Source organism: Suncus etruscus, chromosome 1 (genome assembly GCF_024139225.1).
Source record: "Suncus etruscus isolate mSunEtr1 chromosome 1, mSunEtr1.pri.cur, whole genome shotgun sequence".
NCBI classification, from domain to species: Eukaryota; Metazoa; Chordata; class Mammalia; order Eulipotyphla; family Soricidae; genus Suncus; species Suncus etruscus.
Genome location: NC_064848.1, coordinates 41543843 through 41561197, shown reverse-complemented (window position 1 = coordinate 41561197; position 17355 = coordinate 41543843). Strand labels below are relative to the sequence as shown.

General features: G+C 32.3%; 1 protein-coding gene across 1 annotated transcript in view; it reads left to right on the top strand.

The window, feature by feature from the left end:
• The window catches only part of ZDHHC21 (zinc finger DHHC-type palmitoyltransferase 21), a 54390-nt gene extending 40296 nt beyond the window's left edge, over positions 1–14094 (top strand). The window contains exons 5-7 of the mRNA XM_049769385.1: positions 1655–1771; positions 11440–11483; positions 12022–14094. Coding sequence (XP_049625342.1) covers positions 1655–1771; positions 11440–11483; positions 12022–12154 — 294 coding nt within the window. The 3' untranslated portion in view covers positions 12155–14094. The remainder of the gene's footprint in view (positions 1–1654; positions 1772–11439; positions 11484–12021) is intronic.
• The last annotated feature ends 3261 nt before the right edge of the window (positions 14095–17355 follow it).

The following is a 17355-nucleotide window of genomic DNA, read 5'->3' as shown; positions in this document are numbered from 1 at the left end:
AACAAACAAAAATTATAACAAAATTGGATACTTGGCTTACCAGATATAGAAAATTATTGCAAAATAATATTAATTGATATATGTCTCTTGGTATTGGGATGAGCAAATAGACCTAGGAAACAGACTAGAGAGCCCATATCAGATTTATACATGCATGGATACTTAATCTGTGATCATTGAGCTTTTAAAACTACCTTGGAACAATTGGAATCCATTTCATAAAAGTAACTCCAGTCCCCATGTTTCACTGTGGACAGTAACATAAGCATCTACTCTAGAATTAAAGACCTCAATGTGAAAGGCACACTATAAAGGTTTTAAAAGCTTTAAAATATACTTAGGAGAATATTATTTCCTCAGAGTTGGAAAATATCTTAAACAGCTTATAAAAGTGCATTAAAGGAAGATTGTAAATTGAATTCACAGTTAATAAAAATTTTATAAAAAGAGTGAAAAGGTAAACTCAGATTTTTGTTTTGTTTGCTTGGGAGGCCACACCCAGCAGTACTTAGACCTTTCTCCTAACTCTACTCAGAGATCCCTACCGTTGGGTTTCACAAGACCATATATGGGTACTGAGGATAAAATTCTGACTCAACAAATTGTTATGTTATAGTATGTAGTATTCAAAATGAATGAAGAATGAATCAGAAATCTTTATGAGGAAGGAATACACAATAACCTCTGTGTGATTTTATGTTCTTCAGTTTTGTGTTGACCTTTCCACTCCTCAGTTTTTTATTTAGTCGCCATGATTTACAAAACTGTTTATAATAGAGCTTCAAGAATACAATGTTCCAATTCACACCCACAACCTGTGTCAGAATTCCTCAGTCATTGAGGCAAGATTTCCTCTCATGTGATTTGTGTATTCCTATAGTTTGGTTCAACTAAATATGATTTCATGTGTTTCAATTACTTACAATTTCTTACATAGTAAATCACATATAAGTGAACACAATATTATTGCTGTGCTCAGATTTTTGACTTAATCTATCAATCATGTTGTAGCAAAATGTGTTTTTTAATCACATAAGAGAACTTACTATATTTATATATCACTCATAGCCTCATTTTATCAATGTTATGTGTTTTATAAAGAATTAGTCTTTATTTAATTGATGTTTTAAAATAACCAGGTAATACTTGATCACACTATAACATCTTAATTATGCCAAATTCAAAAATGCCAAATTCTTCTAGGTTGGTGTACCATTGATTTTATGGTATGGAATCAAGCTACTTGTTTTAAGTAATTGCATATGTTTAGTGGCTTCCTATTTTGAGATTTATTGTGGACTTTAAGACTTAGTTATCAGGGGCTGGAGAGATAGCATGGAGGTAAGGCGTTTGCCTTTCATGCAGGAGGTCATCGGTTCGAATCCCAGCACCCCATATGGTCCCCCGTGCCTGCCAGGAGCAATTTCTGAGCCTGGAGCCAGGAATAACCCCTGAGCACTGCCGGATGTGGCCCAAAAACCACAAAAAAAAAAAAAGACTTAGTTATCAGTATTTCATAAACTATGCGGGTAGCTATGAAGTAAATATTTTAAGATAACTAGGGGTTATTTTATCAGTCAATTCTAATTATTATTACAAGGATTAATAACTTGTGATTCTTCTAAGGACTATTATTATCTTTTTTTCTTTGTAGGACCTCTTTGTCATTAGACACGAATTAGCCATTATGCGCTTAGCTGCATTCATGGGCATTACTATGTTGGTTGGAATCACTGGACTTTTTTATACTCAACTTATTGGCATCATCACAGTAAGTATATATATATATATATTAAATGTAAAGTAATATACATTTGAATGTAAGTTGAGGGAGAGAGACCAACAGCTAACCAGCTTCCTCTATGCATCTGCCTCAATGCAGGTGAGTGATGCAGGTGAGCATCATCCAATTAAGAGGGAGGGGGAGAGAGAGAGAGAGAGAGAGAGAGAGAGAGAGAGAGAGAGAGAGAGAGAGAGAGAGGGAGAGAGGAGAATCATGCGACCTCGCATTTCTCTTACTCACTGCACCTCTGAACATAGAAAACACCTCACAGCAAGTGTGACAATGGAGAAACAACGCGGACCTCCACCATGTTTAGAGAGAATGAAGACTGGTAGCTCTGAAGACCTGACAAGAGCCAATCACCTATATAGCCCCTCAGATTAAGACTTTAAAAAGTGATATGGAGGATGCTCAAAGAACTCAAAGAAACCATGAAATGAATGAACAAACCTCCAATAAGAATCAATTCTTCATATGAAAGTAGAAATGAGAAAACTTCAAACTGAAGTAACAGGGCTGAGAAGCTTAATAGGCAAAATGAAAAACTCACTGGAAAGCCTTACCAGCAGAGTAGCATATTCTGAGGACAGAATCAGGGAGCTGGAAGATGAGCTGCATAACTTCCCCATAAAAAAGAAGAAGTTGGAAAAGATTTAAAATAAATGTTCAGATGATAGATAATGTCCTCAAAGAATGTGAACAGATGAAAATAGAAATCTGGGATAAATACAATAAAAACATAAGAATCATTGGCATCCCAGAGGCCCAGGAAGAAAACCCTCATGAAAAATCAACAAAGACATCATTGCAGATAGACTTTTGAACATAATCTAATTCTAAAAAGTTGCGACAAGTTTAGAAATTCAAGGAGAAAATTATCTTTAGTCATGTATATATTCCATTTCTATATTCCTGTCTAATTTTAAATTAGTTATTAATTATAAAATAACTAATTTTAAATTAACTAACTTTAAAATAACTAATTTATTCTATTTTTTGAAAGTCTTTTTTTATTTCTAAGAAGTTTATTTTTCTCTTTTATTTTTTTGTTTTATAAATATCTTTATTTAAGCATCATGATCCCAAGCATGTTTGTAGTTGGTTTTAGTTATATACAAAAAATGAACACCCCCGCCTTCACCAAAACAACGTTCCCTTCTGCTACTTCACTCAACCCTTGAGGTGTTAGGAACCAAACCTAGGTTTAGCTAGCATGAGCCCTACCCACTATTGACAGCGATTTTTCAATGAGATTTCAGTGGGGGAAAGAATAGTCTTTCAACATACAGTACTGGAACAGCTTGATAATCGCATGCAAAACAATGAATTTGAATCTATACTACATACCATGTACATAAATCAACTTAATATGATTCATATTTATAAATACATTTAAAACTATAATATGCTTAGTAGAAAGCAAAGGAGTAGATCTTGATCAGGTATTGGTATCTTAGATATAATTGTAAAAGCACAGACAATCAAGTTAAAGATTGGTAAAGATTAATCAAAACTATATATATATATATATATATATATATATATATATATATATATATATATATATAATTGTTTGGGGGCCATATCTGGAAGTTTTCTGGGTTAGTTCCATGTTCACAGGACCATGTGGTACCAGGGAATGAAGCCAGGCCTTTACTATGTTTATTTCTTATTGAACTTTTTGTGCTACTACTGTTGAGAGAAACTGTGTAGTTTTGTGCTTCATGAACATTATCAAGAAAACCAGAAGACAGCTTCCAGAATGGGGGTAAATATTTGCAAATCCTATAGCTCTTGTAAGATTTGAATGTGGAATATAAAGAGCTTATAAATTAGGGATGTTGCTGAGTTTAGAGTACCTGCTTTGTTGTGTAAGAACCTGGGTTCATTCCCTGGCATAGCAAAAATGCCAAATAAACTTCAAACCTTTCAGATTTAAAAGGAAAAAAAAGCCTTCAACAATTAAAAGTCTGTTAGTCTCTTTAAAATAATATCAATGAGTTGTTTTCAGATTTTGGCTATTGTGCATGGTGCTGCAATGAACATAGGATTACATAGGATCCTTTTCTGAAAAGGATATTTGGGCCCTTGAGCTTGATGCTTGAAATAAGATTTCTGAGTCATATGGACACTCAATTCTTAGTTTTCTGACAAGTGTTCATATTGTTTTCCAAAATGGTAAACCAGTTGGCATTCCCAGCAGTAGTGGATGAGGGATCCTTTTTTTCACACATCCCACTAATAATAATTGTTTTTATTCTTAGCAATGTGTACCAGTTTAACTGGTGTAAGGTGATATTTCATTGTTGCTTTGAGTTACTTTTCCCTGATAGTCAGTGATGTAGAATATTTTTACATATATTTTCTTAGCTATCTATCAGTATGAAGACATAAAGACTTAATAAAGTTTTTGCTCATTCTCTGTTATTTGATGGATTTGATTGTTTTTATTTTTTGTTCACCTTTACTAATGCTTTATATGTCTTGGATATTAACTTTTTGTCAGATGAAAAGTGGCTAAAAATTTTCTTCTAGCCTGTCAGTTTTCTTTTTATTCTGGTCATTCTTTTGTGAGGACCTGGGCTCAGTTCCCAGCAATGCAAAATAAAACAGCAGTAACAAAACCCAATATATACAAGTGGATAATAAGTACTTGAAAAGATGCTTAACATTATTAGTCATCATGGAAATACAAATCAGAATCATAATGAAGTATTGCTTCGTTCTCGCTTGGATAGCTTTATAAAACATAGACAATAACAAGCAATAAATCACAACATTCATTATACACTGTTAAAAGGAATGAAGAATGGTACAGCTCCTTTATAAAGCATTCTGGCTGTTCTTCAAATACTTATATACACAAAAATTCACACATAGATATTTATAGTAGCTTTATTCAAAGTAACCCAAAACTGAAAGCATTCGAAAATGTCTATCAGTTGTTGAAATCACACAATGTTTGTTACATCTGTTAATAATGGGCATATTAGTTGGCCATAAAGAGAACTGAAGTTCTGACACATGCTGTAACATGAATTAGCCTTGAAAACTTGCTACATTAAAAATCTAGCCATGAGGGGCCGGGTAGGTGGCGCTGGAGGTAAGGTGTCTGCCTTGCGAGCGCTAGCCAAGGAAGGACCGCGGTTCGATCCCCCGGCGTCCCATATGGTCCCCCCAAGCCAGGGGCGATTTCTGAGCACATAGCCAGGAGTAACCCCTGAGCGTCAAACGGGTGTGGCCCAAAAACCAAAAAAAAAAATCTAGCCATGAAAACGACCTTTTATATTATTTCTATGAAATACCCAATATAGGCTATTATTTAGAGATTAAAAAGTGCACAGGGACTAAGTTTGAAAGATGGAGTGATTCCTGAGCACAGAGTCTGAGCATTGCTAGTTATATCCCAAAACCCAAATAAAAATAAAAAATGTGAATTATATGTATGTGAATGATATCATAATAAATTCATTACCAAGAGAGACTATTAGTATTATTAGAATATTTATTTTAGAGGTTGGGGAAATAGCTTAAACGGATAGGATGCATGCTTTGCACATAGAAGCCCTGGGTTTAAACCCTGAGCATCTCAGGGAGCCATTCTGAGCACTGAACCAGCGGTATGTCCTGAATACCACCAGATATGGCCCATAAATAAAAATGTTTAAAATACATATATTTTATTATTCTGCTTTGTATACCTTATATCTCTTCTGATTTCTCTGATTATAGTACATTACATTAGATATTATGATTACATTATATTACATTAGATGATATTGCTATGTATGCCAAGGATAAAAATAAGTTTTTCTCTATAACCCTTTACATTATATTACATTAGATGATATTGCTATGTATGCCAAGGATAAAAATAAGTTTTTCTCCATAACCCTGTTTTTCTGCTTTTGTAATTGTTACTAATTTCTGCATCATTTTTCTTAAGTCAGGTCAAAATTATTAGACTATAGTTGTAGTTTGAACTTTATCTTTTAAATTTGACAAAATATTTGGTACATAATTATATTCCTTGGTACAAGATTTCTCAAATTTTCTCCTAATTCTAGAAATGAAATTGGCTATAAATATTGCTTCTAAGAATTCAAGTTATTTATGAGGGCTGTTGATTCTATAGCTAAAGCATAATCATGTTTCTTTTTACCTAGCAACTCTAGCAGATGCAGAGAGTGGGATTTGGCAATAAAACTTTTCTTCAAGATCTTTTAATAGCCCTACTCAAAATTTTAGCATTTATTTTTGAATTAATATATTATTTATCTTGTTTATTGGTTTTTAAATCATGTGTAATATGATAAGTTACATCCCAATTCTATACCGAACTTCCAACACAAAAATTGCGTTATTTTCTCTTTTGCTAAACATTTAACTTATGACATAGATGTGGTATTGATTGTGATATATTCCTCAAACAGAGTAGTAGCCATATTTGTTAAATAGTATGCTCTCCAAAATTTGATCTTTAGATATACATATGAATACCTTCGGGATACTGTTTTTGCATTTGTGGAAGACATTTACAAATAATTTAATCATTCAAGAGGGAACAAAGAATATATTTGGTTAGTTTTTTTTTTTTTTTTTTTGGCCACAGTGGAAGTGCTCAAAATTTACTCCTGGCTCTGCACTCAGGAATCACTCCTGGCAGTGCTCGGGGTGTCAGGGATCTAACCCAGGTCCACTATATTCAAGGCAAGCATTCTACCTTGTGCATTATCACTCAGGACACATTGTCTATTTTGTTTTGGGGCCACATCTAGCAATGCTCCGGGTTACTACTTGCTCTACACTCAGGAATTATGTGTTCTTGACTTCCTTCTTCTCCTTCTTCCCATACTGCAAAGAACAAAGGACATTTTGGGATAATACTTTTAGGAATATAATTTCTATATACAATTGTGTATTTATTGGTTTGCATATAGACTCAGTAGATAACAAATAAGCAAAGTAAATGTCATTTATTCATAGGTTTGGACCAAGATTTTGAGCAAGCAGCGTATCAGTTTTAAGTCATGTTTTTATTGTTTTCACTTAAATGATTTTTCTCAAAAATTTTTTCTCTAGAAGGTAAAGGATAATTATGGTAGTGATAATCTGATGTAGTTTTAAAACTAGCAAGATGAGATTATCTCTGACCCAGATAAAATAATTAGAAATTACTTAAACTTAAAAGTAGTGCACTTCTAATCTCATTTCCAAGGTTAAAAGATCTCCACACAACCAAATAATTCTGTGGAATGAATTGATCTTAAAACATTTTTAAGGATTGTTTCTAGATTGAATTTCAAATAGGATTTAAGTGACCTGTGCTTTTTTTTTTTACTAGCATTTATATTAAAGTATTTTTAAAGCAGTTTACTTTGACACAGATTATTTGACACATGCAACAGATTATTCTAAGTATTCCTTAGACTGTTTAAGCCTTTTTTGTTTGTTTCTGAATGAAATGGATAGTGATGTTGTTATTAATGTAATTGATGTTGTCAAGTATTTCTTATTGTTAGAAGTTCACACATAACCCAGAATAATGTCCATTCTACTGAGCAACAATACTAATAGTTCTGGGTGATTGTATTAGTCATGTTTCGGTCAGTAGGCCCGGAGAGAGTTAATCAAGAAGTGCTGTAACAGCTGGTACAGTGCCTTCTGGTGAGGTTTTGACAGTGAGCTATTGTATACCATGACACAGCTCTGACAGTTTATCTAAATTTGTATACAAGCATTTTTGTTTTCTGGGCACCGTGGAGTTTATATAATAGTTTAAGCTTTTGATGGTGTCTTTGGAGCTTCTCAATAACAATGCGATTGAAGGGTAAGGCGGGATTGATGTATTTCATATTAGTCTTTTAGAAGACTAAATTCTCAAAGACTTTTTCATTTGGTTTTATAGATACTACTGTTGAAACTGTACGTGAATGACTAAAGATAGCTTAAAGCAAAGAAAGCTTTTCCAATTAAAAGAAGAAAATTTTTCTTCCTTTAAGACTAGACTATTTTAGGTTGCTAAAATATATTTATAGAGTTTCAAATGCAGAGGTGATTTGCTTGGTTATCTCATTCCGTGAAAGAAATCATATGTTTAATATGTTAAATTAGTTTAAATGACATTATTAAATAAAATTCTCATCAATCAATTTTTGAACTAAATGGATTTTTAATGTATACCCTACAATGTTAATCCTTAATGTTTTTCTCATATATTGATTCAATATCAGCAGCATTTAGCATAATATATATATATTAATTATGTTCAGTATATTTTACTCCATATCAGCATTGCCAATATGAACATGATTTCTAATTATGTTATTAACCCAATTCACTTATCATTTTTCCTCTCTCTCTCTCTCTCTTTCTCTCCCCCTATCTGTCTTTCTCTCTCTCTCGCTTTCTCTTTCTTTTATGAGGGACATGGGGTGGGTAGCAACTGAGCTACACCTGACTTTACTCAGAATTTACTCCTGGCTCTGTGCTCAGGTATCACTCCTGGTGGGTTTAGGGACGATATGCCATGCCAAGATCACACCAGGGTTAGCTGTGTGCAAGACAAGCATCTTACCTATAGTACAGTTTCTCTACTCCTTAATTCACATTTTTCTAAACGAAACTTTCCAGCATTATTTCCTTTCTGAATTATGTTTTTGTTTACTAAGGGCAAAATATATACCTCAATTAAGTGTTTTTGTTATATTATATGAAATAATGTCAGCATTTAAAGTCCTGTAATAATTAATATATAAAATAATGTTCCTTATTATATACTAATATTGGCTACAAAAATTTTATGAATTTGAATGTACAGAAGCTAGTCTTCCTTTGCCAAGAAATGTATTGTTTATATATGCTAAGTTACACTTCGTTGTTTATAAAATTTCTTGCTAGCTTCATAACTATGATGTAGGGCTAGAGAGATAATATAGCAGGTAGAGGACTTGCCCTGCGTATGACTGACCCAGTTTTGATCCTGGACACCCATTATGGTCTTTGATACCCATGAAGAATGCTATCCCTTAGCATAGAAAGGTAAGCCTTGAGCAACACCAGTTGTGTCTCCAAAACCAAAGCCAGGCAAACAAAAATGATGACATGAAATTCAGTTTTTGTTTCAATGCTTGGACCACTCCCAGCAATGCTCAAAGCTTACTTCTGATTCTGTACTAAAGGATCAAGGAGACTATATGTGGTGCCCAAGGAAACTATATGTGGTGCCAGATATTCACTCCGGTTGGTTGTGCAAGACAAACACCCTACCCACTGTATTATCACTCTGGCCCTTGGATACACTTTAGCATCAACATATTCCTATGTAAAAAAAAATCACTTTGTTTAGTATAATATACATCTCAAATGGATTTATTAATGGATTAAAATGAATTAAATGCATTTAAATTTTATTCTTTTTAGTGGGGGCCATACCTTATTGATTCTATGCTATTCCTGGAGCTGTTGGACCCAGTAGTATAGAGCTGATGGTTCAGGCTTGGATCCACACCTGCATTGCAGATTGGACCCAGTCATGCTGCCACCTACCAGGATAACAGTGTATTACACAGTGTCACCTGGGCTACAACCTGTACTTCTTTGATCACTATACAGTGACTTGTTTTAACTCCAAAGTATTATTACACTGGAGGTATTTCAGAATAAAATGGACCAATCTCTTGATTGGATTGATGGATTCATTCATCCATCATATAGAAGTTGAGATAAATAAAACAGGTATAAATCTAATTGTGAAAAATTTATCAGAACAGTGTTGTTATTTTTAATTTAAGATTAAGTCAACAATCATTGGATTGAGTGTAATAGCATTGACCCAAAGGAATGAAGAGTACAGACAATCTGATGATTATGAGTAGATTGAATGGTCTTCGTGGAATCTTTTTATTTATTTATTTATTTATTTATTTATTTATTTATTTATTTATTTATTTATTTATTTATTTATTTATTCATTCATTCATTCATTCAGTTTTGGGGTCACACCTGGCAGTGCTCAGGGGTTACTCCTGGCTCTATGCTCAGAAATTGCTCTTAGCACGCTCAGGGGACCATATGGGATGCCAGAATTCAAACCACCATCCTTCTGCATGCAAGGCAAACACCCTACCTCCATACTATCTCTCCACCCTTCATGGAATCTTTTTAATAGAATATTCTTTCTTTATATTTTTTAGTTAGCGAGATGTCAGAAACTCTTAAAATATTTCCAGAGTCAATCAGGATAGAGTCAACAATAGTTACATCCAGACTCAAATTTAATCATCATATAAACCCAGTAATCAGAAATCCTAGCTATGGATCATATCATTTGTGGAATTATAAAACTAGATTTGGAATTATGGAAAAAATTTAAAATTTTAATTTAAAATAGATTCCTTTGTGACTTGCATGCCTATTTTTATATCTATAAACCTAGAGTTGTGTAATAATTTCTCAGGTGAGAAGGATTCATTAGTGGAAAATATTCAGAAATAATACTTTTCATTCTTTTATGTACAATTGTCAGATTGCCAACCACTATTTAGCACATTTTTTCTCTGATATGAAAATATATATGGAAGAGTATTATTTGGAGAGAAATAATTAAAAGCTGGATGTGCAGTTAGTTATATCAATCAGACAAACAGGACTATATTTTCAAGTAAAGTCTGTTAAATTCTTGCTTTTGTCCTCATCCACCCAATTTTTCTAACAGATATTAAATACCTCATTTTCTCTCTCTGCTCAGTATTTTGAGCAGTTATATTCAGTATATAACTGAAAATATATTTCAGTTATATTTCTACTAGAAAAATAAGTTATTATGAAAATTTCTAGCATGGTCTAACATGTTTCCTAGATTGAACTGGAAAACTTATTTCTTAGAATAAGATCAATTACAGTTTTTTTCAAACAAATATTAGAATTTATATGACACTAACCAGTATGTCTACTATCTATCTTGTGATGCTTGGATTGTACAAGAATCTTGTAGAAAACAAAATAGAGTATATTGTGAAACAACCTGATATATAAAATGGAAATAAAATCATTTATAATTGAGGTTATAAATTATATGCACTTTTTAATACGTTTTATTTTTCTATTAAAAAGGAAGTAGTTTTTAACCAATGAATATTTAATTTCACTGTATTCTTTAGGGTAGCAGGTTTTAAAATACAGGATATACTGAAATATATATACTGAAATATATTCTGTTATATAATTAATTGGTGTTTATTTACAAAAATCCAGGACTATTAGTATTTTGGGGGGTCTTAGAAATGTTCTATTCTTTTATGACTTTAATTTGTTGTTTTGTTAATTTTTAATGCATAGTAAATAATGAATAGAGTAGACTTTTAAAATTTCCAACAAGGTAAGCATAATAAAAAGTTATATCCTAATCAATTTTTCAATAAAATATTTTTTAAAACTGACAGACATGTTTTTTATGTAGGTCCTCTCCCCCCCAAGGGGGTTTTAGTGAGCTGGATAGATAATTTAGAATTATAAGATCTATTATAAGATAAATTAGACACATAAAATCTACATTTAAATCTTTAGAATGAGCTGGGAATGTGATTTAAAATATATAAATATAGAAATAAGTCTTGATAATCAATTACAAAGTATTCATTTTTAATTTTTGATAGGATACAACATCTATTGAAAAGATGTCCAACTGCTGTGAAGAAATGTAAGTATAAAAGTGAAGTATTCAATATTCTGGTTTAAAAACAGAGAAAAACTGGTCACATTTGAAACTTTGTACATGAAAGGAAAAACAATTTGGTAATTTGCTTGGTGCCTTATCTAGGGATTGAACTAGATAAGTATAGTGAGGTTTACAGAAGGCTTCAAGCCTTGATGGATTTTCAGATAAAATAAGTACTGATTTTTCTTGTTTCTTGTATAACTAAAGTAAGTTAAATGACTTGTCCTGAAAGTACATCAAAAGAGGTTTGCTACTGTGTGGTTGACACACATCCTGTTAATCCTGAGATTCTCTTCTGCTTCAAATGTTGGCCTTGGTTGACTGACGACACAGATACAATATCTGCCATCCAGAGTTAAAACTCAGCTGCATGCCATAATGAAAGAAAAGCTGTATTTGTGGTGCTGGGACACAATTCATCAGAGTCCAGTAATGGATCCCCAGCCAAAATGTATTGTTTTAGCTGACTGAAGTGCACCATGGGAGTGCTGTCTCTCACTAATAATGCTGTCTTCTGTAGATCGAGGCCCCGAAAGCCGTGGCAGCAGACCTTCTCAGAAGTTTTTGGCACTCGCTGGAAGATCCTGTGGTTTATTCCTTTCAGGCAGAGGCAACCACTGCGAGTTCCCTACCACTTTGCCAATCATGTCTAAACAGATGGATGGTGGGCACAGATGGGTCCTCCATGCTGGAAATGCGTTACAGGTTTTCTGATAATAGAACTATGACAGTCTTCAAGTCAATTAAAATCCACCCACCAATCTTAGACATCATAATGTGCCCCAGGCTTTATTTTAATAGTGATCTTGATCCTGTTGTGGGACTAATACAAGATCTATATTTAAGTTTTAAAGCATGTTTACTTTCAATTTAGGTTTCCATGGGGATTTTTATAAATGCTTTTGTTAATTTCAAAAGGAAGTGATTGGGATAAAATAATTGTACATAATTTCTTTAGTACTGACAATATAACAGATTTCAATTTGTGGAAAATTTCAGATGTTCATATACATTTTTTCACTCTTAAATACTACTAACCAAATCTGAGTTAATTCTTAAGATTTAGCAGAAGTTGACATACCTTAAATGTGGATTTTATTTTGCAAGTTGCAGCTTAAAAGTATATAATACTTGATTTCATAGTCATGTGTTGCAAGACTTTTTCATGCAGCATCAAATTGAAGAACAAATGTGATGGTAAAAAGGGCAGTGTTTTTTTAGAAATAGTTTTCTACTAATTCTTCTTTCCTCTTCATCAAATTAAAATGAATATACCAATTATATATCTTATTTTAAAGGCATAGTTAATTTTTCTCACTAGCTCTTTACCTCCTTCTCCTACAATATTGTCATTGTTGATTATTGTTAACTTGCTGGCTTCAAGGAAAAATCTGTGATCAGTGGGCATGTATTCCAATTTTACCCTAAAATTTTGACGAGTAAAAAGGGCAGATATTTTGCAATAATTACATAGGTATCTTTTCTAGTGCAGTTATATTAGAACGCATATGTTTTAAGAGTGCTAGTATAAGTAGATAGCATATAATGTACAGTATAAAGAGGAATATTATGCTTTGAAAAAATATATATACATTCACTTTTATTTACCTGTTAGTACGTCAAAATTACACAGTCGTGGTTTATATATAACATATTAGTCAATTAATATTGACATTTTATCTATAGGGATTACGATAAAAATAACTTCTATATTCTTATAATCACCCAAATCGAAATTAAATTGGAATTGGCCAACTATAGCTTGAAAGATTTATTTACTAGGAGCTAATGTTAGGAGATTACCCTGAATAGGAAATACAATGACATATATTTATCTTGCCTTATACAGATTAAATCACCAATAGTGATGGTTTCTTGGAAAGCAGACTATTGTGTGAAAAGACATGTAGCATGCTTTGAAAATAATTCAGCCTTTTAATATTTGCCACTAGAATATTGATAATTTATATTTTAATAAAGTTAGGTATTTGTTTCCCTTAAAGAGAAGGTTAAAGAAGTCTGCTGTCTTAGAGCATATTAATATTATCCTTTTAGTTAATTTTGACTCATACTTGTGATATCATGAAAGGGATGGTTACCATAGTTAACCAGTTATTTATACTGTGACTAGTGCTTACAGAATTTGTAAATATCTTTTAATGTAATAGAATGATATTTTAGAGACATAAGTACCTTGTTTGATTTGAACACTTATCATTTAAAAACTTAGGTTTGGGGCTGTAGTTCAGTGAGAGAATGCATGTTTTGCATATATGAAGTCCTGGGTTCTAATCCCTGACTCACCCTGATCATTCCTCCCCCAAATAGAACCAATTAGATGTAGCAGATGAAGATATTTATTGGTGCTGATACGGTGCATAGTAAGTTTAATACAAGAAATATGTTTATAGAGCTTAATGAACCACAAAATTAGTATGTTTGTTTCAGGTGATGGGTTGAGTTTTGTTCAAGCTAGCTAGCATTGGCTAAATGCAGCCTAGTGACAGAAATGTCACAGGGGAAGTAATATGTAGATAATGTAGATAAATCAGTTGAATGACTTATGATGTTTATATTCCTTTCAAATAAAGTCTCTGAAAAAAAAGGAAAAAAAAGTCCCTGACAAAATATCTGAGCTAAGTGAAAAAGACCCATTAAGAAACTGTATGGACAAATTCATACTTCATATAGTAGCCATTAACTACCTTAAAAAGTAGTAGGAAGATACTCAGTATTAATTTCTGCTTCATTGATGAGTACTGGAGGTGGTCCCTTTCCCACTCTGAGGACTTTGGTTTTTGTTTTTCTTGTATTTGCTATTTCTAGGGTACATTTCCTTTACTCCTTTTTTCTTTACCCATCTTGGCCTCATCCCCTGTACTTGATTCCTCTAAGTTACTAGGGTATACACACTAAGCATAACATACATTTATTTTTCTGCGTGGCAGAAATGCCAAATATCAACATAATTATGCAAAAGTCTATATTAACTTGTGCTGTGACTTTCAGTGTTCCCAAGTTAGCTTAACTATTGTTAGACAATCTGAGAGAAATCCACAGGTAGTTTCCTAGAGAGGTTAACTCTAGTGTTCTCTCTACGCCCTCTTTTGGTTCATTGATGCAATTATACTGACTCTAGAGATTTACAGCCCCAGCATTTAGTTACACAAGAAATTGTATAATTAAATATTGTATAATTAAATTTGAGTGTGTTGGAGGTACAATGAAGGGGAGGCAATATGTACAAAAGTATGACATTTTCTGATGATGTTTTTTATTATGTCATGTCTAATTTATACAAATATAAACACTGTGCTTCTCTTATGTATATTATTTTTATTACCAATTATAAATTTATATCTCATTAGGATAAACAACTGAAATCATGAGTTTTATTTCAAATCATGAGTTTTATTTCAAACACTTATTTTGATGGATTATGTCCAAAGAATTAGAAAAGAGAGTACATTAAAATTACCCATTTATTAAAATTCAACACATTAGCTTCTTTACTGTAGGTTCTCCAAAATTACTTTTATAATTTTACATATAATGTTTTATAATCCTCAGTTTATGGTGGTTCTTAAAAATTAATTATTGCAGTAAAATAATAAGAAATAAGAGTAAAAAATTCTTTCCATAGCCTTCTCTTTTATAAATTTTCCTAGTTATTAAATATAGCTGTATTATTATTTAATCTGAATAATCAGGAAAGTAAATAATGTTGGGTATCAGTAAATAGTCTGAGCAATAAGATTATTGATATGATCTTTATATTGGATAAAGTGTTTCTTTATATATATTCTACTTTATTTTTAGCGAATTTAAAGTTAAGGGATGTTTTAAATGAGCAGAGTCATTTATTGGTCTTCTAGAAATGAAAGTTATTTTTTAATTGTAGTGAAAGGGCCAACATCTAGCAGTGTCTAAGGGCTATATCTGGCTCTATGTCTAAAAATCATAGTGGAATTCAGGAGAATATGTGGCGCTAGGGATAGTACCCAGGTCATCTGCATGCAAAGTATGTAGTCCAGCCCTTTTCAACTGTTGCCCTGGCCCCTGGAAATAAAAGATTTTTTTCTAGGGATTTTTTTTTTTTTTTTTTTTTTGGTTTTTGGGCCACACCCGGCGTTGCTCAGGGGTGACTCCTGGCTGTCTGCTCAGAAATAGCTCCTGGCAGGCACAGGAGACCATATGGGACACTGGGATTCAAACCAACCACCTTTGGTTCTGGATCGGCTGCTTGCAAGGCAAACACCACTGTGCTATCTCTCCAGGCCCTTTCCTAGGGATTTTTAAGTTTCACATCTTGAATGGATATATTCGTTCTTTTGTGAACAAAAATGTTTGTAAGCAAAAGGTTATGGCAAAAACTGAGTTCAGAATCATCCAGACAGTAGACATACAGTTAAAGAAATTTTGTATTCTGTAACCAAGAAAATAGTTCATTTACATTAAGGGATATTTCATAATTTAAAAACCTCAATATTTTACTTAAGAGTTGGACTAAAAACATTTATGATTAACACAAGCTATAGTTATATTAAAATTATAATTAATGCATAACCTCTTTTAACAGAAGAAAACATCATAATTGTAATAGTAGAGAATTATAAACCTAAATTATAGTTTACTAGTTGATTTAATACTTTTGTCAAAAGTAATTGTCTATAAATTTTCTTTAATGTGTAATGATATTGTCCAAGTATAATACTAATTATTATTATTCTTTATTAGGCTTCTTCAATTTACTTCAGCACAGTAATTAGTTGAAATACATACAAGATAAATGTTTTACCCAAAAGACTATATTAATTCTGAATGTTAATCCTGAAATATTGAATATTGAATAGCAATTCCCAATGGGAACATAAAGTGATTTAGACTTAGCACAGCTGAAACTTTTTCTATTTGCAATGCCTTTTTTTGCTTGAGAAATTTTTACATAAACCTAGGCATATATATTTATAAACTAGATACACAAATCAAACATTTAATACTAATAACTTTGTTTTAAAGGCATTTTTTTTAAATTACTTTATTTAAACACCATGATTTCAAGGTTGTTCATAATACAATTGTTTTTTCTTACATTACAAGGTAGTTTGTGCTTTTCAGTCATACAGTGTACAACATCCTTTACCAATGCACATGTCCTGCCACCAGTGTCCTAACTTTCTTTCCTGCTCACCTCCCTGCCCTCTTGCCTGCCTACCTCTTAAGCAGACATTTTTCTTCTTTCTCTTCCTTTGAGACACAAGTTTGTAATATTGTTTTACTGAAGAGGGATCATGCATATCATATTATCTCCTTTCAGCACCCAGATTTTGTCTAGAGTGATCATTTCCAACTATCATTGTGATAGTGGTCCCCTCTCAGCCCTAATATTTTTTCTCAACCTTCAATTCAGTTAATTAACTTCACATGGGTTCTTGAGTCACAGTTCAAGAAATTAGTTGACCATGGTCAGTTTTCTGTTCATTAGATCAATACTAGTTCAAGTGTTTTCATATGTCTTGCATGAAATTTCACTGTCTCTATTCTCTCCCAGTTCACAATGACACCAATTTTCATGAACACGACATAATATTCATTAATATGTTAATGTCTCCTTTAACTTTGCTCTTTACTTTCCTTGTGATTCATGCATGAACTTAGCTTAAAGTTTTCTAATTTAGTTGCTTTAGTAAGGTTTGATATGATCTCCAATATACATAGATATTTCTAGAATTTGTTTAGTAAATTTTACAATCCAAAATTAATAATCCAAAAGTACTATTTATTTCTTCCATTTATATTATTGCTTTATTATGATGATTATTTTTGTTTGTTTGGGTGGGTTCTATACTTGGTA